At 48.0% G+C, this 23,928-nt stretch overlaps 1 protein-coding gene across 1 annotated transcript in view; it reads right to left on the bottom strand.

The window, feature by feature from the left end:
- XKR6 (XK related 6) overlaps positions 1–23,928 on the bottom strand; it is a 250,032-nt gene that overhangs the window by 15,446 nt on the left and 210,658 nt on the right. Inside the window, exon 2 of the mRNA XM_040965965.1 lies at positions 15,389–15,585. Coding sequence (XP_040821899.1) covers positions 15,389–15,585 — 197 coding nt within the window. The remainder of the gene's footprint in view (positions 1–15,388; positions 15,586–23,928) is intronic.

The following is a 23,928-nucleotide window of genomic DNA, read 5'->3' as shown; positions in this document are numbered from 1 at the left end:
CTTGGGAACTGCAAAGACAGACACCTGCATCTGAAGTAGGCAGCAAAAGGGAAAACTAACCCAGGCCCCTGCTCCCTGGTTTCTCCTTCCTAAGAGGCAATCAATGTATCAATATGCCATCTTTGCAGGCAGACGAACCAAGGCAAGTCTAGAACAAATGTCAGCCACTCAGCTGGCAGGGCAGAAGGCAAGCACATGCCTGCTGGCCCTGGGCCACTCCAGGAAACAAGTGCTCCCCGAGGAGCAATCAGCCAATAGGCCCAGCATCATGCTGCTCCCAAGGAGATGGAATTGCAACAAAGGCGGTGAGACGTTGTGAGGAAGAGAAAAGCTCTGCCACCAGCAGCCCTGTCTTGGGTCCAGCCACATGCTCCTAGGCAAGGGATCAGACCCTCTGAGCCTCCTTTTTTTTTGTTTTATTTTTAAATTTTTGATCCATGTGTAAAAATACATATTTTGTGTATCCAATGAATCATATGTGAATCATTCATCCAAATCATGTGAGCACCATGTCTGGATGTCTGGATGTGTGTGTGTGTGTGTGTGTGTGTGTGTGTGTGTAGGAAGAGGCAGAGAATATAAATATGAGGAACTTTGAAAAGTTTATACAACATGAAATTCAGAGATAACAAGAATTTCAAAGCCTTTTGCACCTAAATAAACTTATAATTCCTTTTTTCTAATGACTATTTTCAACTACCCTGGTAACTCTGTATACATTTGACATAAAGTATATAAAAGGTAGTGTATAAATTTAAAATATAGTGTATGTATTTTCTCCTCTTTCTATAAATATATACACACAGGGATTTTATATGGATACACACAGATATAGTGTGTGGCACATAAAGACTAGCATATGTATGCATGCATATATACACACACCTATGCACACATGTATAGACAATATAGTACAAACATACATGATATGTGTGTATGTGTATACATATATGTATATATGTCTGTATATATAATGGAATGCACATACACACATTCTTTCTATATACTCTCTCTATATACTCTCTATATACTCAATACCCATTTGAAATTAGGTCATTCCTAGATCTATCTGTTGGGTGGCGGCCTGTTTCCACTAAATGTAAGCCCACAAAGGAAGAAATCTCACAGCTGAGATCAGCTGTTGCTACCACATTGCTGTAAATAGTGAAGGCAGGCAAGATTATACCCAGTTTATGGAGGGGAAAATGAGACTTGGATTTCTCAGTATTTCTGCCTCAGAGCCCCAGTACCCAGCAACAGGAGGCACCCAGACCTGACAGGTGAACAGAGCTGGCTGAGGATGGGGGCCACAAAAGACCATTGTGGCTCCTCTATAAATCTCCTTGGGAGCACCAAGGCTCAGAGGGGCTAAGGGAATTGCCTGATGAAACGCAGCAGGTGGGCAGGGCCAGGCCTGTGGGGACTACAGCTAAGAGCTTTGCACAAGGTCAACAGAAAACAGCACCTGTTCTTTGGCATTGCAAGCTCTGCAGGTTACTAGTTGGGCAAGCAGCAGAGAAGAGCTCAGTAGGGTGAGGGGTGGGTAAGGGGAAGGATGGGTTCCCAGCCAAAGCAGGAGTAGGCATGAATATGAGATGTGGGCCTCCATGTGGCATCAGGTGCTTACTCTTCGGGGTCTAGTGACCCTGGGGCTCATGGGGCCTGAAATCCTGAGGATTCAGCTCTCCTCTGGGCACAGTCAGAATCAGCCTGGCTTCAGGTTGGTTCTAGCATGAAGTCCTGGAACTTCTGGAAGTGGATACAGAATCAAGTGGGTTTTAGAAGTAAGCTTCACCCATGAATAGGCTGAGGCTGGGAGAGGGTGATATGGGTGCAGCTTCCAGGGATGCTTCCCAGGGACCCTTTTTTGGAGTCTCCTCTATGCAAACACTCCTCCCCACCCAGGAGACCCTAAAAGAAGTTTTTCAGAGCTCTTTAGAAGTCATTGAAACTTTTGTACCCCTCCATCCTGCCCCCACCACACCCCACCCCTGCTAGGCCAAGAATTCCTGCTGAGAAGGTCTAGACTGATCAGTAAAGATGGCTTCTGCTCAGTCTAGCTCAGCTCTCTTTCCTTTCCTTTCCCTTAGAGTTTTGGCCAACCAGGACTGGGAAAGCTTTGGGAGAGCCCCAGAAGATATGGACAGAGAGATCTGCTCTGTGCCCTTGTAGTGTCCCAGCTCATCACACTGGTTTTCTTACATAGGAAGGCATGGGGCATGGCCTCAGGAAGCCAACTCACTCTAATGGACCAGGGCAGGGCTGAGCTGTGGAAGCATAGGGCTCCCAGCTTGCCTGCACAGGACCCCTTGGCACCAGGAAACTGAGGTTACCCTCAGTGAACTCTCCGCCCCCCCCCCCCACGCCGCCCTGCTTTTCCATTATTTTTCTTGCTTCCTAGAGCACCTGCCTCCAGGGAGCACCTGCCTCCAGGGAGCACCAGCCTGGCTCCTGCCCCTGCTGTACTTGTTGACTCCAAGGAAGCATTGGGAAACCCTTCTCTGGTCACCCAACTGACAACTGCAGATGGATATGCTGCCCTGCCCTGCTCTTCTTAGAAGCCATTCACTTTGGTTTTTTTGCCTTACCTGCCTCTCTCCACAAGGACCGTTAAGATCCATGAGGGCAGGGGTCTGTTTTATTGCTGAATCCATCCCCAGCTCCTGGAATCCGGCTGGACACATAGAAGTGAACCCTATACAATTCCTGAGTGAGTCAGTGGTCCAAAACCCTTCCCTGTGTGCAACCTTGGCCACTTGCACTGGCTGAGGAAGCTTACATGAATATTCTCTTGTCTAGGTCATTTTTTTCATCTGTGTTAACTACAATGAAGCCAATTTAGTTTGACTTTCTGGGATTTTCTTCTGCTGCCTTAAGAATCCTCCCTCTCCTGGGGCAGGTATTGGCTTACTGGTTAAGATGTCAGTTAAGATACCTCTGGCCTGTTTTAGAGTGCCTGAATTGTATTCCTGATTCTGGCTCTCAGTTTTAGTTTCCCACCAAAGTAGACCCCAGGAGGCAGCAATTAATGCTCAAGGACTTGGGACCGTGCCACTCACAGGAAAGATTTGGATGGAGTTCCAGGCTCCTGGCTCCAGCCCAGGTCCAGCCCTGGCTATTGCAGACATTTGAAGAATAAACCAGCAGATCCAAGTTCTGTCTCCTTGTCTGTCTGTCCCCCTCTCAAACAAACTGCAGAAACAAACAGCAACAACAGGATACTCTCTCCCTCTTACCAGATATTACAGACAACCTCAATGGAAAGGCCTAAGTCAACCTAGACAGATGAAGTCAAAAAGTTCGATTTCTCTGTTTAAAGTTCTAGCAACTTCTGCTTAGCAGTATGATGCTTGATTTGTGACTTAACATGAAACCCTTGAAAATGAAGCAGGATTATGAGTCACAGTTGACTGGTTAGGGAGTGGAAATGGAGAGAAGCTATGGGGAAAGAATCAGCACATTCCTAGCAGTACTGCCTGACCAGGAGAAAAAACCAAGCTGGAAAGAGGACAAGGCCAAGTTCATGCTTGTGGGCAGGCATTCTTTACTGCATCTCTTTTCCTTTGCAGTGATGGGTAAGGATGCCAGAAAACCAACAGAAGGGAGCCCACAGGGAAGTCTTCTTTACTTTTCTGCAGAAACAAGATGAGCAGCCCAGAAGCACTGGGGGCGAATGCTGGCAGATCCATGTACCCCACTGGTCTGAGTACTTCTGGAAGATGGCTGGACCCTCCATCACCACATGAGTCAGAACAGATGGGCCTTACTCAGCTCCCGTCCCATCTGGCAGCCACTGAGCATGGACCAAGGGTCAAGGCCATAGGGACAGCCTGTGGCTTGGGACAAGGTAATTCACTATCTGATGCATTGAACTAATGGTTTTAACAATGGCGCTGACTTCCCATGATCAAGGAAGCAGAGTAGGAGATTCACAGTTCTGGTATGGAGGCGTGAATCTGCTCCCTTTGGCTCCTACCACCAGAATCGCTGCTTTCTGGGTGGCAGTGTCACTTTTATCCTAGAACCTCAAAAGCTCATGAGCCAAGAATAATCCCTCCATCCTGTGTACATGGTAGATGGAGGGAGGAAAGGAAGTGCTGAGGGTGGGTCCCCCCATGATGGTAAGTGCAACTCTGGAAGCAGAGGAAGACAGACTCCCCCACTGAAGTATACTTGCTGTGTCACTACACGTCTCCTCTGCCATACTGCACTGAAACAGTGAGGATGTGTCATGGATGCTAGCAACATGCTCACCAACCTCTCAGGCTCCAGTCATGGACCAAAATAGCTCTCTCTCTCTCTCTCTTTTTATAAGTTTCCCCAGCCTCTGACCTTGTGTTATAGTAACAGAAAATGGACTAAAGCAATGAAGCAATCACTTCTTACATTCCAGATGACCACTAAAGTACATGTGAGCAGGACAGGAAGGGACCAGAAAGTACCTGTCATATAAGAAAAATGAAATGTCCCATGGGGTGGGGAGCCTGGGGTAAACACAGGAGTCTTCCACCATGGGGAGAAGAAGGAATAGAGTGTGTTCAACTGGTCTGGCAGCTGAGAGTCAGGTCCTGAGGCTACCTGAGCTCCGGCCCAGGAAGATCTGCCTTTCATTAGAAAGGACCCACAGTCAAAGATACAAGCAGCGGGAATGGATGCTTCTCATGGCCCTGGGGAGAGAAAGAAACACTCGGGGCAGCAGATGGAGAGAGGCACAGACAGCTTAGCTTAATGGGGGCAAGTGAACATTCACCCTTCTGAGTTGCCTGGGTGCTGTCCATCAGAACCTTTACAAGGAAAAAAAAAAAGGCAGCAACTATGAAGCTGAAGTGCAGGTCACTGGACCTACAAGTTAAGTCAGAAGAAAAGCAGGAGGGAAGTCGATGCTTAAGACACAGAAAGATCCTTCATCATATCTTAGAGCTCAACACTATCTTAAAGGAAAGCCAGTTGTTCACTGCAGGGTTGAGTATTTTTCCAATACTTCCCTTGACTTGGTCAAGAAGCTTGTTTGGACCTAAGTTGGGAGAAGGCATCAATGGTTATTGATGGCTACATGGAGCCAGGTGTGCCACTTGAACAAAATCCTCTAGGTATTGTGTCCTGGATGCAGGCCCAAGGTGGCAGAGGGCAGCAGAGCCTTTCCTGAGCTCCAACCTGGCTATGTGATCTCAGGCCACTTCCTTCCCTCTCTGTTAATGCTCCCATCCGTAAACAAGAGGGAGCAGGGCTAGGTGGCCCCTGAGGATTGCAACTGCCCCATCTCCATGCCCAGGGGCCCAGAGCTCCTGTGGAGGGTTGCATGATGGCAGTGCCACTCAGGAGAACAAGTAAAAGCTGCCTTGGGTCACCTCTGAGAGAACTCCCTTGCCTGGGACAGAAGCCCAGCCCCAAAGGATGTCTTCTAAGCATAGTTGATTTGTGCAGTGTTAATAGCTGTCACTCTACCTTCAAGTTCCAGCCCAGTGTAATCCCAGATCTCACCCAGAGCCTCCATGCTTGCTCCCTAGTTGACTTAGAGGCTTGAAGGTGACACGGGGCACACAGTGGCTGAGAGGGTCCCTGAGGATGCCTGGGTTTCCTCTGAGGGTTCTCAGGGGTTGCCCTGAGATCTAAGGGGACACAAGGAGCATGCACCAGGTTGGGTTTCTCATTCATCAGGGAGGTCTCTGGGATGAGCATCTTGGACTCACGAGTTTCCGCTTCCATGTGTAATATACAAGTGCTGAACTACATGATTTCTCAAATCCCTGTTTCCAGCACACAGTCTGCTTTTCCGTGTAGGTAGACAGATGAAACGACAGTCTTAGAACATGCAGGGATCGTGTTACCTACCTAAAATCTTAGAGTCTTCAAAGTTTGGGAGCCCACCACAATGTTGGGCACCTTTGCATCATGCCTTATCCACTTGTTTCTCCAGGAGTGATTGACCAGAAGTCTTTGTGTGTCGGGTCAGTAGGTGTGATCCCAAGGTATAGCTGCCCAAGAGGATCTAACTCCTATGTTTCTTTCTCACTGGTAGAGTGCTGGGCAGCAGGGATGGTCCCTACACTCAGGCCCATTCCTTCACTCCTCAGGCTCAACTCTACGGCAAATTTGAAGCTTCTCCCTTGAAACAGCTGGCAAGATGCTCCTCTTAGAGAGGACATGTAGAAAAAGCTGTTTTGGGCAAAGAATTAAGAGTAGGAGGCAGAAGTGGCATTCTTAACCTAGGCAGTGGAGTGGTATCTGGGACATGCACACGGGTAGTATGTGTGCAACACTGGAGTCAGTGGCGCCATGTCCATGTTCACCTTGGCCACAGTGCATGTCAAGCCCTACTCCCTCCCTGCAGTATAGTCTGCTTCCTGCAGGATTCATCCATCAAGGCTCAGCCACGGTCACCCAGCTGACAGGCACAATTCTGGGGAGCTGAACTGAACTGCCTGGGTAAAGACCCCGGTCCATCATTGATGGGCCTGTGGCCTCATGCTTCATGCCTGACCTTTCTAGACCCCCATTTCATCTTCTGTAAATTGCAGATAATAGTCTATTCATACATCTGCTTTAAGGACTTTCATGAGTTGATTAGTCCATAAAAACCTTCTAGACAATTCTCTGGCACACAGCTGAGCCCTCCTGAAGTCATAACTAGCACTATTAGCATCATTATCATTATCATCATGTCTGCCACCTCCCATATTCCTAGCAATATGCCCCATTTCTGGGCTTCTGGAGCCACTCTCTCTCCCATAGCACTTGGGGTCCCATTGCCCAGACAGCCTTGGAACCTTCTCCTTTGGATGAGCTCCTATTCATCCATCAAGACAGATCAAGGCTACTGCCTCTTTCATGCCTCTCCCTGTTGTGGGCAAAGGAGTTGATTAGTGCTGTTTAGGCTGAGCAGGAATAGGAACTGGGCAGGAACAGGAATTGGGCAGGAATAGGAACTGGGCTTGTGGCTAAAAACGCCTAGACTAATTGGACTTACCTGTATCCAATATCCTGCTAAATGAGGATGTGGGGGGCGGGGGAAGACTATATAAGGAGAGGTGAAGGAGCAATAAAGCCAGACTTCGCAGAGGCTTGCCCCATCACTGGTCTCCTGTCGGAGCTTCATCCCCACGTTACTGTCCACGTTACTGGCCCTGCTGGTTGGAGCATCTTCCTATCACAGGAATGGCCACTGTGCCCACACCAGTCCTCCCCATGGACCTGGTTGTACATCTGGAGAAAGGCTTCAAGTGTGGGGCTCCATAAACTTTAGAAGGGTAGGTGTCTACAAATCCCCTGCTCTTGCAGCTGGTCTGAGGCATGAGTCTAACACGTGATGGAGTTGTGATGACATGGGAGAGGGGTCATCAAAGCCTCCTCAGGATACGCAAGTGTAGCAAGCTCCTTACCTCCATACCATGGGGGAACCATCAGGAAATCCCCAAAGTGAGGTGAGATCATAGAGCTAGCACTTCTTGATCCATCACCCTTCTATCCAATATACAGGTCACACACCACCATGCCTCTCCCATTCTATCCCACATCAGTCCTCCAAAACCTTGTCTGTTGGCTCTCCAGAACAGACCCCTACTGTGTGTGTCTCATCCCCTTCCCCTCATCACCTCCATCCCACAGTCTCCAGGCCTGGACAAGTAGCCCCTAATAGGTACTTCTAACTCAGTGTTTGCTCTCTTCTCTACACAACAGGACAAAGGACTCTCCTCCAGGCTTTGCTTACCTAACCCTGGGAACCTAGATAGAAATCCTAGCTTGGGGACCTGCCAGGTGCTTCCCAATAGGGCCCTGTCTTCCTCTCCAGCTTCTGTCTCCCTGTCACAGTACCTTGTTGGGTACTTACTTCACTTTCTGGAACAAACCAGACTTTTCTTACCTCAGGGCCTCTACTATTCCCAATGCTTGAAAGGCTGCTTCTGCTCTTCCTGTGTGTGGCTCCTTATCGTCTCAAAGGAGCTTCCTCCACTCCAGCCCCACAGTCTTCCTCCTCTCATAGTCATGCTTGCTTCAAAGCACTTGCCAAACGTGTCACCTGTGTGACTGTGTTAGTGCTGCTTCCCCAGAAAGAAAGGGGGAGTCACAAGAACACCAGCTTTCCTGTTATTCCTACCACATAGCACAGTGCTTGGCTTAATAAACCTTGTGGAATGCTGTCTGTACATAGTACTCATAATGTGCTGGGTGACACACTGGGAGGGTTAATGCCTAGTTCGGCACACACTTTCTTGACAGCCCCCAAATGGACTAGTACTCTGCGTTAGAGACAAGGAAGCCAGCCAGGGAGTGGAACTGCTCTGTATCGCATGTTCAGGACAGGACAGAGCTGACATGTGCATGCAACCATCTGTTTCCCTACTCCCCCCGGCTGCCTTCCAAACCCAGCCACAACTCAGAGTGCCAGTGAAGCCTCAGGAGGCACAGGGTACTTGTCACATGTCAGAATCACAAGCTCTCTTTGGTTTTTTTTTTTTTTTAAATCACCACTTTGAACATTCACCTTAGCCTCTTTTTGACTTTTAATTGATACATAAAAATTATACAGGTTTATGTTGTATGGCATGTGCTGTTTCACTACATGTATACCTTATGCAGTGTCTAGTCACAGAAAACAAATCAGTCTCCTCATAAATTGAGCATCTTTTACTGTAAAAATCATTCATTCAAAATCAATAGTCTTTTTTAAAAGAGAAGTAAACAACATTGCCATTTTCTATAGTCGGCTGTGCAGCTCAAGAGCAGAAGCTCTTTGTTGAACTATAGCTTAGTACCCATTCGCCATCCTACCGTCATCCCTTCCTAGCTACTCTCCCAGGCTTCAGTTAACTGTGATCACACTCTTATGACATCAATTGTTCTAGCTTCCACCTGTCACTGAGATCAAGCAACACTTGCCTTTCTGTGCTTGGTGTATTTCACTTAGCATAATGACCTCCAGTTCCATCTGTGTTGTCCCAAATGCTAAATTTCCCATTATTTTTATGACTGAGTAGTATTCCATTGTATATATCCCTTTAATTATCTTCATTTATTCAAAATCATTGTGGGGCATTTACTTTGATTGTTTCCACATTTTTTAGGGTTTTTTTTTAATTTAATTTTTTTTTTTTATTGGAGAGGCAGATATACAGAATGGGGGAGAAGCAGAGAGGAAGATCTTTCACCCACTGGTTCACTCCCCAAGTGACCACAACAGCTGGAGCTGAGCCTATCCAAAGTCAGGAGTCAGGAGCTTCTTCCAGGTCTCCCACGCGGGTGCAAGGTCCCAAGGCTTTGGGCTGTCCTTGACTGCTTTCCCAGGCCACAAACAGGGAGCTGGATGGAAAGTGGGGCAGCCAGGATTAGAACCAGTGTCCATATGGGATCCCAGCAAGTTCAAGGCAAGAACTTTAGCCAGTAGGCTATCGTGCCAGGCCCTCCACGTCTTGACTATGGTTAATAGTGCTGCAATAAGCATGGCGTGTACAGATGTCTGTTGGGGTGATTTTATGTCCTTTGAATATATACCCAGTAACAAGATTGCTACAGCATATGATAGTTTTACTTTTAAGTTTTTTTTTTAAAAATGATTTATTTATTTTTATTGGAAAGACAGATTTACAGACAGGAGAGACAGAAAGATCTTCCATCCTCTGGTTCACTCCCCAGGTGGCTGCCATGGCTGGAGTTGAGCTGATCCAAGCCAGGAGCCAGCAGCCTCCTCTGGTGTCCCATATAGGTGCATGGTCCCAAAGCCTTGAGTCATCCTTGATGCTTTCCCAGGCCACAAGCAGGGAGCTGGAAGGGAAGTGGAACAGCCAGAACACAAATTGGTGCCCATATGGGATCCCAGTGCATTCAAGAAGAGGATTTTAGCCACTAGACTACTGCAGCAGCTCCCTACTTTTAAATTTTTGCAGAAACTCCATACTGTTCTGCTTTTATTTCCACCTACAGGGTGCAAAAACTCCTTTTTATCTACATTCTCATCAGCACTTGGCATCTCTGTTTCTGGAATGAGGTGATATTTCATTGCAGTTTGGATTTACATTTACCTAATGATTGGTAATGTTGAACACTTTTTCCTGTGCCTGCTGATCATTCATATATTTTCCTTTAAGAAAAGCCTATTTAAGGCTACAGCTATTTTTAGACTGGATTATTTGGTTCTGTTGCTATTGCCTGAGTTTCTTATCTATTCCAGTCATGAACCCATGGTCAAATGTATCACTTGCAAATACTTCCTCACATTCTGAAGGAAGTATTTGTTCTTTTAAAGGCGTTTGATGAAATTTGTCCTTTTTTTGTGTGTATTGTTTTCTGTGCTTTGAGAGTGTGACCAAAAGAATCCTTGCCTCTTATTCCAATGTCCCAGAGTACCTCTCCCATGTTTTGTCCTAGGAGTTCCAGAGTTTTAGGTATTACATTTAGATATTCAATGCATTATAAGTTAATTTTTGTACAATACTGAGAGATAGAGGTTTAGCTTCATTCTTCTGCAAAGTGCATATGTGATCTTCCCAACACTTTCTACAGTAAATATTGTCATTTTTCCAATGCATGTTCTTAGCACCCTTGTCAAAAATCAGTGGACTACAGATGTAGACAGATGTACTTACGGCCATCATCTCTATTCTGACCATTGGTCTGTGTGTCCATTTTCATCACAACCACACCGTTTAATTACTGGACTTTTATAGTATATTCTAAAGTCAACGATTGCAATGTCTTCTGCTTTCTTCTTTCAATGAAGAAGGCCATGTCTTCTGGCAGGGGGAGTCTTTTGTGATTTTATACAAAATTTAATGGTATCTGTTTTTAGTTCTGTGAAAAATGCATGGATATGTGGATAGGGGTTGTATTAATCTGTAAAGTGTTTTGAGTATGATATGGATTTAATGATATTGAATCTTCCTATCCATGAATATGGGATGTCTTTTCATTTCTCTGTAACCTCTTCTATTCATTTTATCATTGTATTAGAGTTTTCAATTTAGACATCTTTTAACTTTTTGGCTAAATTTATTCCTACATAATTAATTAATTCATTCATTCTTGCAATTATTAGAAATGGGATTGCTCTCTTGATTTGATTTTTTTTTGATAATCTGTTGTATAAAAATAAACTTAGAATCCTACAACTTTGCTGAATTCACTTGTTAATTTTACTCATTTGTTGGTAGAGTTTTGGGGGTTTTTAATACATAAAATTATGTCATCTTCAAGCAGGGACAAGTGACACTCTTCTTCCTAACAGGGATACTCTTTTATTCTCCTGCTAGACAGAATCCGTTATCATTTCATAATGATCTTTCTTGTTTCTCTTTCCTGCTTTTTATCTAAAAGCTATTTTGTATGGCTATATCTGCTTTCTTCTGAGTTCTGTTTGCATAGAATATTCTGTTCTATCATTTCACTTTCAAGCCATGTGCATCCTTAGAGGTGAAGTAAGTGTCTTTGAAGCAGTATATAATTGAGTCTTATTTTTAAAATCTATTTAGTTACTCTATCCTTTAATTGGAGAATTAATTCATTTACATTTATGATAACTACTGATAGGCGAGGTCTTAAAACTTCCATTTTGATACACACTTTCTGGTTTTATTATAGTATCTTTCTTTTTTCTCCGTCTCTTACAATCTTCCTTTTTTGGCTAAGTGTTTTTTTCTCCTGTTACTATTTTTTATTCTAATTTTTAAAGATGTATTTTATTTATTTCAAAGGCAGAGTTATGGGGGGGAGGTGGGTTAGAATGAGAGATCTTTGATCTTCCAGCTTCTGGTTCATGCCTCAAATGGCCACAATAGCTAAGAGTGGATCAGACCAAAGCCTGGAGCCAAGAGCTGCATCCATGTCTCCCATATAGGTACAGGGACCCAAGCAATTGGTCGGTTTTCCACTGTTTTCCAGGGCACATTAGCATTGAGTTGGATCAGAAGGAGCAGCCAGGATTTGAACCAGTACCCATGTGGGATGCTGACACACCAGGTGGTGGCTTAATCCACCATGCCACAGTGCCTCCCCATTGCCCTATTATTTTTGGTAAGTCTACTATACATTATTGTTTTGTGGTCTCTGTGAGGCTTAACAGAAGTATTTTTTGGTTATAAAAAGCTATTTTTGAAGTGATAACAACTTGATAATGTTAGAAAAGACATGTTGTTGCTATTATTATTTTACTTGAATCTGCATTATCAAGAAATCTTCAGGGTGATTAGTGAGGAACTTGGCAGGGAGAATATAGTAAGGACAGCAAGATATTAGAATTGGAAAAATACATGAGGATTTGCCTAATAAAGTGCTGGTGATCTTTTTAATCATCAACAGGCTAAATATTCTTTATCTGTAATACTTGGAACCAAAAGTGTTTCAGATTTTTAGAATATTTTTATAAACATGATGAGATGCCTTAGGAACTGGACCAAATTCTAAACACAAAGTTTATTATATTTCCTATCTGCTTCACATGCACATCCTGGAGGTCATGATACATCACCTTTTCAATATTTTTTACGGTGTGGAATTTTCTATTTCGGAATTAAAAAGTTTCAGATTTTAGAGTATTCAGGATTTCAGACAAGAGCTGCTCAACTTTACAAGCATTAATGGTATAAAATGGACAAGGATCAGCCACAAGACGACAAAATCAAGGTCAGTTAGCTACAGCTTTCTCTAGTAAGGTCTGGGATTCAGGTCAGCAGGGGTAGGCCCAGCTCTGTGGCTGTCTGCAGCTCTGATATCATATATGGGTGCTGGTTTGAGTTCCAGCTGCTTCACTTCTGATCTAGTTCCCTGATGAAGTGCCTGGGATGGCTCACAGCTTGGGCCCCTGTACCTATGTGGGAGACCTAGAAGAAGCTCCTGGCTTCAGACTGGCCTAGTTTTGGCCAGCCATTGTGGTCTTTTGCAGCATGAACTAGTGGATAAAAGATCTCTCCCCACATTCACTCCAACTCTGCCATTCAAATAAATGCAGTTTAAAATAAAACAATTCTCATTCATAAAAATGTGACCACCAGCAGCAACAGAATAGCCAGATGCTCTCTGGGGTTCTTGGTATCTGGCAGAGCATTTAATGTTCCTGAAAATCCTCCATGATGGATGTTGACCTCACTCATACTTTAGACAGGAGGCAATTGTCTGAGGGTCAGACAGGCTCAGAGTTCACCAGAGGTTCAACGGCTGTCAGATGAGAGAGCAAGAGTCTGTTGCTACATTCCAAGAGATCAAGTGTCGAGACAGTCCAGGTTACCAACAGGTCCCTTCCAAATTCACAAACTCCTTATAGTTCCTAGTATCTAAACTAACCTGCTTTAAAGCGTATGCACTTCTTGCCTCTTCACCGAGGAGGATGGCCTCTGTTGTCATAAGAAGATAGTCCCCCCACAAGGAGGCAATGAAGAGGAAAAGGATGACACCAGATCCCCCTGTCAGTCTGTGCTCAGGGATCACCCACGCCCTTCCTCATCCTTGGCTTGGGGATCATCACGGACCTTCATTTAGCTCAGGGATTTCCAAACGCACCTCACTACAAAATCCCACTTTATGAAACACCTGTCACACCCTCCGATGCTTGCCTCGCCTGAGCTTCTAGCACAGAGCATGGGGATGTAGGCAGAGAGAAGCTTCCCTGAACGAAAACCCAGACATGGGAATCCATGTCCCTCCCAACAAACTTTGCAGGTGCCTGTACTTGGTAGCACATCCCAGCAACCCCCAAAACTTCCAGACCATAAATCTCTGTTCTGTGCATATTGCCCAGTCTTAGGTACTTTGTTATAGTAGCACAAACCTTCAGTGTTGAGGCAAAGGAGGCCAGGGACAAGAGAGAAAGGGAATCTTCCCACTAGCACATCATTGTGCTGGGCTGACGTCGGCTCTCAGCCTCTGAGGGTGGGGTGAGCACAGAGGCTCCACTGTGCAGAAGCACCAGATGTTGCCCTGACATTTGATACCACATCCTGCTACTGCAAGTGGGTCCTCACTTTCAGGAGGGTTTCCTTCAGGCTGCATTTATAAAGCCAGTCCTGTGAAGCTGCTCTCCTTCCAGAACTAACTGTCCAGTGTTGCTGTGAGCCCTGATCAAACACCACTATCTAAACTGCCTGCTAGGAACTGGCAGAGCCATCTACTGTGCACAGCTGGCACTTTGCTGAAGACTGGCACTGAAGATGCAGGTGTTCAGTTTCACGTGGGGCTTGGGCCTGGTCACAGCCCCCTCTCCTTGCTCCTGTAGGGATGACCTCTGGAATGGACAGAGCTACTTTGAGGCACCCTTTATATACTGAGGAGCATCCAGTTAAGGCTCCTTTGGTTGGGTAGATGGAACAGGAGACTCCAACCGCCAGCCAGGAGATCCCGTGGTGGCAGAGTGGGATTTGAACCCGTATCCCTGGACTCCGAGTGCCCCAACAACTGTCTTCTCTGATTGACTTTTGAAGGGAAGCAGACCTGATAGTCAGCCAGCTTGGGAAAAAAGGAAAAAAGAAGGCAAGGAAAGGTGTTCACCAAAATGCTGGAGCTGGGCTGCCATCACCCAACCATAGGTGATGGAGGTGACGGTCCCACTCAAGTGCTCCCCATAGGTACTTGTGAGCACGGTGGCACCAAGGGGCTGCTGGAACAGTGGAGTTGCAAGCGACTAGAAGGCCACTGGCCAGTGAGAGCTGGCTGTCTTGCTCTCCCAGATGACACCACAGGCTCTGGGGTTAAGCCCTTTCCTGAGGCAGTCTACACCTTGCTGGATAGAGCTGAACCCACCTGCTGTAATGGTGCTGTCTCCCTGTAGCCTCCTCACCCTTACATTCTGTGCTTCTTCCCCAAGATGTCTCTTGTGGTGTCTGGAGTCATGCACCCCGGGTGCTCCCCCCAACCCCCGACACACACTAGACATCATCATTTCTGGCCTCTCCCCACCCTAGATCCAGCATCTGGAAGGTATTGCAAGGTGTGACATGGAATTAGCAGGCTGCTGGGGCCTTCTCCTCCCTGGTGTGAGGCTCAGCCTTTACTTGCATTTTCAAGCCTTGCTTGCAGAAACCTGCCCATGCACAGAGATCGCTGATATCTGAGCTGTGCTCTGGGCAACCTCTAGGGCTACATGGGCCCAAAGGGGTTGTGCAGGCTGGTGGGTGGCTGGGTGTGTAGGCTCCAGACCCCTCCACCCTGCCTAACTCTGCAGTTACAGTAGCCTCCTCAACAGCCTGGCCATCTGCCATGGCTGGGATAGAAGCAAGCCACCACGGTTCCCAATGGCTACAGCTACTGTTCTCTTGGTCCCACAGACTCGCCAACACCCAGGCTGGGTCAGTGCCCAAGGAATGAGGCTAGCCCCGTGGGGAGAGGAGGTTGCGGGGGGCCTTGGCTTTGACCAGGGGCCTGCAGAGAACAGGGCGTGACTGGGGCAGGGGCCCGGGGCAGCACTCACAGGGCAGCGTCTCGGCACTGTTCTTCTGGATCATTATGCAGAGCTGTAGCACCAGTTGGGGAGCGCTCTCCAGGAATGTTTCAAGGAGGCGCAGCATGTTGACGTCTGCATATTCGTACATCATAGCCCAGTAGAAGCGTCGCTGGTGTTCCTTCTGCCGCCGGCTCTGAATCCCCAGGTACATAGTGCGGATATACCTGCCGGAGACACAGGTACAACACAGTGTGGGTGGGGGAGTGCCTGCTCGCTAAAAACCCAGACCTGCCCACATCCTGTCCCCAGCTCCCACTCCTCTACCTGTATCATAGAGTGCCCAGAGGACAGGGTACTGAAGCTAGGGATGGGCCCCCAGTGAGGGCTGCCCTTCCTGGCCTCTACTTGCTTAGCCTCTGCAAAAATGAGCAGGTGAAGGGCAGCTCTGCCTGGAACCCACTAGGTGAGCATCTCAGGGGAGCTCTGGACAAGGGTCCTGGGGCACCAGCGACAGGAGGGGCACACTAGTAGGGCTGCCAGCTCAGGTGTTCCCGAGGAGGGAAATAAACCCCTATGAGGCCCCTGATAAGCGCCACCCGTGGGCTGGGCACACTTAGGTATAGTCCTTAGGCATGGCAGGCAAGGAATAGCTGGGTTCCAGAAGGCCACTTCACTGGCCAGCAAGGCTAAAGCCCCAAGGAGGCCCTGACCAGGTGCAACTCAGGGTACAGCTATAACTCCACCAGCACCCCCTCTCAGAACCACACCCAGTAGCCCCACTTCTAAGAGGTTCAGGGGCCAAGCAAACAGCCATAGGAGGAGTGCAAGGCTAGTGAGTCCACCTTACTAATCTTGGGGCCTTGAACTAGTCATTCCTAGCCCAGGTCCCGGCTTCTTTTCTTCAGGGGGGCACCTTACAGAATGGGAAGGGAAATTAGTGAGAGCTCAGAGAGTGGGCACCCCTAAACCCTTAGCTGTGTCTCTGAGCCACAGATAAGAGGAGGATGCAGGGTACCTCCAACAGCCTGCCAGTGACCTAGGAGCATGAGCCCAGGTAGAAGCGAGAGCATGAACCATCAACTGGGCACTCTGACCCAAGGGAGTGAGCCTGTCCGACCCTGGAAATGCCCGTTCTACGCACAACACTGTGGCTTCCAATTGGTCTGGTCTGACTCAGCCAGAAGGAGTGCGTGGCTGACCCCCGCCTTAGCCCAACCCCCAGTGCTGCTGGGTGGACACTGTGTCCCCACTGCTATTGCTGGCCTAGTCCCAGCCACCACCCCTCCCAACTGCGGGGATGCAGGAGCTTCCTCGCTGTTTCCCACTGTCCACTCTTGCCCCCCAAGGATATCACCCACCCCCTCGCTGAGCCCATGTGGCAACTGAAGTGCTTTGCAAAATATCATGCATGCAGCTGTGTCTCTCTCCCTTCTTCCCACACTCCCAAAGCTGCCTTCCCATGGCTCAGGTCCTGCTAGCCCTTGAGCCCCCGCTCCCATCTCTGTCTCCTGTCTTTTCCCTCTTTCTCTGCAGCACCTGTCAGCAGGGGTCTGCGCATGGCCCCGGTGCCTAAGTCAGTTCCTGGCATGCGGCAGACCTGCAGGGGGCATGTGTCCAGGGAGTAAGTGGATCAGAGCCAGACCCCTGTCCTCCAGGGCTGAGCGTGGATGGACAATGCTATCCTAGCACACTGAAGGCAGTCCTGCCCAGGCTGGCATTGAGTTCTTGAAATGCATCACAGGGGGAATTAAAGGGGCTATGGGAGATTTGGGGCATGGCGTGAAGTCTTTTATAGGTACCATACAGGCAATCGGGCACTAGACGCCAGCACCTGAAAGCAGATGTCTGCTGAAGAATTTAGAACTGTAAAGCACACACTCTTCTCCCGTCACAAAGTAGGTGGTGGGCTATATGACTCCAGGATGCCCGTGATGGACTGACCTCTGATGGACAGGAGCTCCAGGTTCCATTCCACTGTACACTAGGACATGCAACCCCACCAGGCCTTGGTGTGACCTCAGAATGATCAGGTGAGCAAGAGTGTGCCCCCAACTGGTTGTCTGGGGAATAACAACACAGCTCTCTCCAGATTACTAAGAAACTTTTACAGGTATACCCCTGGATAGAAGCAGCACATGCTCCTACCGAGAAGTAAAAGGAGGCACCATTGTGGCAGCACCAGCAGGCAGGGGTAGGCAAGGTGTGGGTGTGTGCCAGACCCAGGGCCAGGACTTCCAGATGAGCCAGATCATGGTCACCCCACAGGTTAGATCTGTGTCGGCATCAGACCCGTGGAGAAAACTAAGGCTTCAGTTCTGTGAGCTGAGGGCACTTCCCAGAAGTTCTTGCCTTTTTCGGGGGGAGTCCCTATCTGAGAATCAGGTGGGGAAAGAAACTGAGAACCAGGCAGAAAAGGAGGGGAGCTGGCCCTACCTGACTTACAAAGCCACCGAGAGAGAGCTTGGGAGGCAGAGAGAGACAGAGCAAAGGAGAGAAACTTAGAAACAGAGAAAGAGGTAGACCAGGGGAGATGCACAGAGATGGAGACACAGAAACAGAGGGGAGAGTGCGACTCAGAGACACAGGCACATAGACACAGACATACAGACATGGAGATGCAGACAGAGAGAAGGGACAGGCACGGCAGGAAGTGTCACAGCAGCTGGGGCATGAAGCAGGAGCCCAGCTGGAAGAGGTGAGGGGCCCTGACATGGATATAGGTGATTTAGGGAGCTACAGGGGCTAGACCTCACATGACAGGTGGAGGAAAGGCTGAGTGAGGGGGGACAAGGATGTGCTGGCTAGGCAGGTCAATGGCACCCAGCACATCCATGTGCCCAGGACAATGGCTGCTGTCCCCTGCAGGTGGTACCTGCAGCACACAAAGCCTTGGGCCGCAGACTCACACTGGGAACTAGAGGACCGATGGCCTGCCTCTCAGAGCTACACTCTGACCACTGCCTCTGTCTCACCCAGCCTTCCGAGCAGCCCCACGCTGCAGTCACTGCAAGGCCAACTTCAAGCCAAGACTCAAACTCACCTAGGTCTGTCCTGTCCTTCCCCTCCCCCAGGCTCTGTTAGCATCCCACATTCCCAGCTCAACAGCCACAAGTGCAAAGGAAGCCACTGAGCCCAGCACATGCTGAGTGTGCCCAGAGAAGCTGGTATGGAGGCGATGCCAAGGGGAGGAAGGGTGCAGGCTGGTGGTGAGCACAGTCAGCTGTGGGTGTCCTACAGCAGCAGCTGAGGAATCTGGGGCTCCCCACACCAGGCCAGACCTACTCTGCTCCCTTGCTTGTTCCCACACCCTCCTCTTCACTCCTTTAGTCCCTTGGGGTTCCAGAAGCTGAGGGAGGGGAACTGGTTTTCTGTCTCACTAGGTTTAGATCCTAACCTAGTCCCAGCCTCACCGCCCCCCCCCCAACTTTATGGGCAAGGACCTTGACACTAGGAAGGGCACTGACTTGTCTTGCTCACTGAAGGAGCCGAACGGGCAGAGCCGGATAAAGCACAAGAGGCCTCAGACCCTCTCACCTTGCTCATGCCCCTTAACACCTGCTGCCATCCTCAGAGCTCTGGACTTCCCCAGGCATTCCTACTCCAAGGCGTTAAGGAGCAGCCATAGAAGCACCCCGGGGCGGGGCGGGACCGCTGCGCCTCTCCCTGGCTCCCTGGGACCTGTCCAGCTTCCTTTGGTCTGGGTGACATCGGCGGAGGCCGCCTCACTAGCTGCAGCGCTTGCAAAGACAGCCCGCGGCCACACGGTGGCGCCAGCCCCTAAGCCTTGCAGGGAGGATGCACTCCACGCCGGTGATCTCATTCGTAAAGGCGGGCGCCCTCCTATGCGACAGTGCGGGGCGGAGCAGGGGGTGGCGGCGGGCGAGGTTTGGTGCGGCGGTAACACCAGCTTGGCTGCCACGTTCCCCTACTTTTTCCGTCCCTGGCAGCCTGCATCAGGCTCTCACCCCGACTCGGAAGGTGATTCGGAAGGGAAGACATCCGCTTGGCAGGGATGTCTTGCGACACCTCTAGTCAACCTCTTCTCCCCTACACCCCCACCCCAAGAGCACTGGAGTATGAAATGCATGGGGATGCGAGCGAACGCCTCGCGTTATCGTGTTGTTAACTCTGCAGACAAGCTGGGCCTAGATTCAAGTCTGCAGGATGGAGTGACCTTGGGCGAGTCACTTCCAGAGGGTGGTACCCTTACTTATCCACGAATCGCCTCGTGCAGGGTGGGGTCCCAGGATGTGCTGAACAGATGGCTGAAAACGTGCCTCCACCAGGGGAGGTCGGAAGTCCTGGTGCAGGTGGCAGCCCCTGGGGCGAGGGGAGTAGAGGGGGTCTCCAGCCCTTTTCTGCAGCTGGTCCCAATTCCCCTGCCTGCACTTCCCTGTGAACCGCAAGAGAAACTTGGAGAGGCTCCTCCATGCCTGCCTCCAGGAGTGTTCTCTAGCGCTCTGAGCACATTCAGGGAGACCTGGCTGTCACCCTCTCATCTGAAACTGACTCAGAGAGGCTAGGTAACTTCCTTGAAGTCACACAGCCAACCATGGACCAGGCATATCAGCAAAGTCTTGCCTATCTGTGGTGCCCTGGCGAGTGGGCTAGAGCTCTATGCTTGATCAGCTGGGATAAAAGAGTCATGATTTGTGCAAGGTGCAGCAGGCTGAGGGTGTTCACCTGTTGGGGCCTGCCCTCCCTGGCGGCTTCCTGTGGCATGCTCAGAAGGTGGGGGGGCACGGTCTGTGGTCATTTGTAACCATGGAGAGCAACTCACCCTCTGGTCCCCAGGTGAGTGAGTCCAGGCTTTGTGGGGCCTGAAGCTTAGACAATCCTTCTTCAAGGGAAAAAAAAAATCCATCGAACTTTTAAAATATACCTAGCACCAACTCTATATACTTTTTCAGAAATAAGAAGAATTCCCAATTCATTTTATGAGGCAGAATTATTCTGATCCTAAAATCAGACCAATGTGGCATAAGAAACAAAACTATGGACTATATCCCTCAAAAACATAGATGCAAAAACCTCCAGCAAAATATTAGTAAAGTGTGGGGGCAGCACAGGTTAAACCAACTCCGATGGTGTTGATGTCCCATATCAGAGGCTATCCCACATTAGAAGCTTTGCTTCCAATCTAGCTGCCTATTAATGCAGCTGGAAAAGCAGTGGAGAGTGTGCCACAAGCCTGGGCCTGTCACTCACGTGGGAGACTCAGATCTTGGCTTTGGTCTGACCCAGTTGTGGCTGCTGTGTATACTTGGAGAGTAAGTCAGTGGATGGAGGATGTCTGTCCGTCTGTCTCTCTCTTTCTCTCTCTCCCACTTCCTTCCTCTCTCCTTTCTCTCCCTTCCTCCCCTTCTCTCCCCCACACTCTTCCTTTCCTCTGCCACTCTGCCTTTGGAATAAATAAATAATACATCTCTCAGAAATATTAACAAATAAAATCCAGTAACTTACAGAAGGAAATGATTAGTAGAGCCAGTGAGCTTTATCTAGGGAGTGGAAGACTAGCTTGACATTCAGAAACCAATCAGCATAACAATGACAAACACAGGGCATTGTGCATGGCGCAGAAGTGACTTCTATGAGGAGCAATGATTTCTATACAGGCCTTGCATACATCACGTTGTACTCAACACAGGAAAAAGCCTTTGACAGAACTCAGCGTCCACTCATGATGTAAATTCTCAACAAACCAGAGACAGATGAAAGGGACTTACAAAGCTAACAGTTAATGTCCTGCCTAATGATGGCAAGAGTCTATGCTTTTGTCTTAAGATCAGGAACAAGCACTCCCACCACTCGTAGTCAGTGTCACACCACGAGATCTGCACATCACAGAAAGAAGAAACAGACAGAAAATGCAAACAGGCGGCACAGGACGAAGTCACAATGCCCCTGTCACTAATGACATGAGTGTCCATTCAAACATTCATACAATTATTTAATAAATTCAGCAAAGCCTCAGCACAAAGGTCAGCACACAGAAATTTACTTCATTTCTATAGCACCTGCAAGCTGAAATTTCACAAGTACATACTTAACATTAAACCTAAAAAGCAAATGTTTGCCTGCTAATACAATGTGCAGAAGATGTATGCTAAAGCCATGGAAAAAAAGAAAAACTAAAGCAAATCTAAACAATAGAAAAACAGCCCAAGTTCATGGATTGGAAGACACCGAAGATGACAGTGTCCCAAGATCAAGTCCAATTCCAATACATGTTTCCCTTGGGGTTTTCCACTTATATGCAGATTCTAAACTTCAGATGGGAAGACACAGAAATGGTCTAGCCCACTACAGCATAAGAAGGATAAGCGTGAGGCTTTTGCTACCTGACTTAGGACTGACTCTAAAGTTACCGCAAGTGAAACAGGGCAATGTTAGCAAAGAGAAACCTGGACCAGAGAACCACAAAATTGTCCAGAAACAGGGCGGAGATTCTTTCCAAAGATGCAGAGACAAGGAAACGGAGAAAGGAATGCCTTGTCAGCAAAGAAGTGGGGACAATCAGTCACTCAAGGGCGACAGCTCACTTAGAATGTGTAACATAAGTTAAAATCTGAAACTATAAGATCTGAAGAAGATAAAAATAGGAGAAAATGTCTTGCATTAGGCAAAGTTTTTATATATGCATGTCTCAACAAAAGCGTGCTCTAAAAAATAACAAACTTCACCAAAATTTGAAACTTCTGTTATGTGAAGGACATTGTTAAGAGTGCCAAGACAGACTTCAGGGCCAAGCGCAACAGCCCAGTGGTTAAATCCTCATCCTATATGTGCCAGGATCTCACATGGGGGCCAATACGTGTCCCAGCTGCTCCACTTTCCATCCAGCTCCCTGCCTGGGTGGTCAGTCGAGGATTGCCCAAAGCCTTGGGACCCTGCACCCGCGTGGGAGACCTGGAAGAGCTCCTGGCTCCTGGCTTCGGATCAGCTCAATTCCAGCCATTGCGACCACTTCAGGGGTGAACCAGTGAATGGAAGATCTTTCTGTCTCTCCTTCTCTCTGTAAATCTGCCTTTCCAATAAAAAGAGCAGACCTTTAAAAAAGAAAAGGAAAGAAAATCTTTTCACTGGGAGAAAAGATTTGAAAACCAGTCATCTAACAAAGAGCTGGTACTTGCAATATACTAAGAATTCTGAAAACTCATCAGTAAGAAGACAAATGACTGAGTTTTTTTAAATGGACTAAAGATTTAAGAGCTATTTTACAAAAAAAAAAGGGGGGGCTGGCATTGTGCCAGAGCAGATTAGCCTGCCAGCTGTTCCACTTCCTAATCAGCTCCCTGCTGATGTTTCTGGGAGGACCATGGGGAATAGGTCAAGTTGCTATGGTCCCTGCACCCACTTGGGAGACCCAGATGAAGCTCCTGGTTTTATCCTGTCCCAGCCCCTGTTGCTGCAGCCACTCAGGGAGTGAATAAGCAGATGGAAGACCTCTCTCTGTTTAACTATGCCTTTTAAATAAATAAATCTTTTTTAAGGATAAATAATGGTACATAAGCATAATCAACATCATGAGTTATGAGTGAACTAAAATTCAATGAGAAAAAAAAATTCACAGTGATATAGTATTCCACATTTATTTAAATGATTGAACTGAACAAAAAGCTGATAACAAAGTGTTGGAGAAGTTACAAAGCAATCAAGCCCGGCGTGATAGCATAGTGGTTAAGGTCCTTGCCTTGCATGTACCGGGATCCCATATGGTCACCAGTTCTAATCCTGACGGCCCTGCTTGTGGCCTGGGAAGGCAGTGGAAGATTGCCCACAGCCTTGGGACCCTGCACCCTCATGGGAGACCCGGAGAAGCTCCTGGCTCCTGGCTTCGGATTGGCTCAGCTCCAGCCATTGCATCACTTGGGGGGTGAACCATCGGATGGAAGATCTTCCTCTCTGTCTCTCCTCCTTTCTGTACATCTGCCTTTCCAATAAAAATAAATAAGTCTTTAAAAAAATTACAAAGCAATTAAAATGTTTATGTATTACAAGTGGGAATGCAAATGGAGAGCAGTTGACAGTCCCTTATAGAGCTAAACGCTGTCACAGGTGACCCGGCGATCCTGTGTCTTGCTCTTCTAGAAGCAAACTTATGTCCATACGGAAGCGTGCACACACGTTTTCAGTGGCTGCATCCTAACTGCCAGCCACCCTTCTGATGTGTGAATGGATGAATGAGCTGTGTTGTGTGTCCACACTGTGGAATACTGCCCAGGAATACCAAGGAGCACACCAGCAGGTGCACACAGCAGCATGCGTGAAAGTCAAAGGCATGGCACTGAGTGGAAGAAACCTGTCTAAGCAGTCACATCCCGTGGGATTCACTGGCACGGTGTTCTGGAACGGAGGAGGGACAGAGGAAGATGGGAAGGCGCCAGGGCTTGCCTCAAAGGGGGCGCGTCAAGAAGCATTCCAGGATCATGGCAGATGCAGTTATGTGAATCTCTAATGCAAAGGCCTCTAAAACACAACTGTACCTAAGATAAACAGCCATATTTTATACGACTTTTACAAAATACAGACTGTTTTCATGAAGAAGAGAGCATAACTTAACAATT

This window comes from Ochotona curzoniae, unplaced genomic scaffold, assembly GCF_017591425.1.
Source record: "Ochotona curzoniae isolate NIBS_2020 unplaced genomic scaffold, NIBS_Ocur_1.0 scaffold_4505, whole genome shotgun sequence".
Classification (NCBI taxonomy): domain Eukaryota; kingdom Metazoa; phylum Chordata; class Mammalia; order Lagomorpha; family Ochotonidae; genus Ochotona; species Ochotona curzoniae.
Note: the sequence above shows the minus strand (reverse complement) of the source record. Positions and strands in the feature narration are given on the sequence as shown.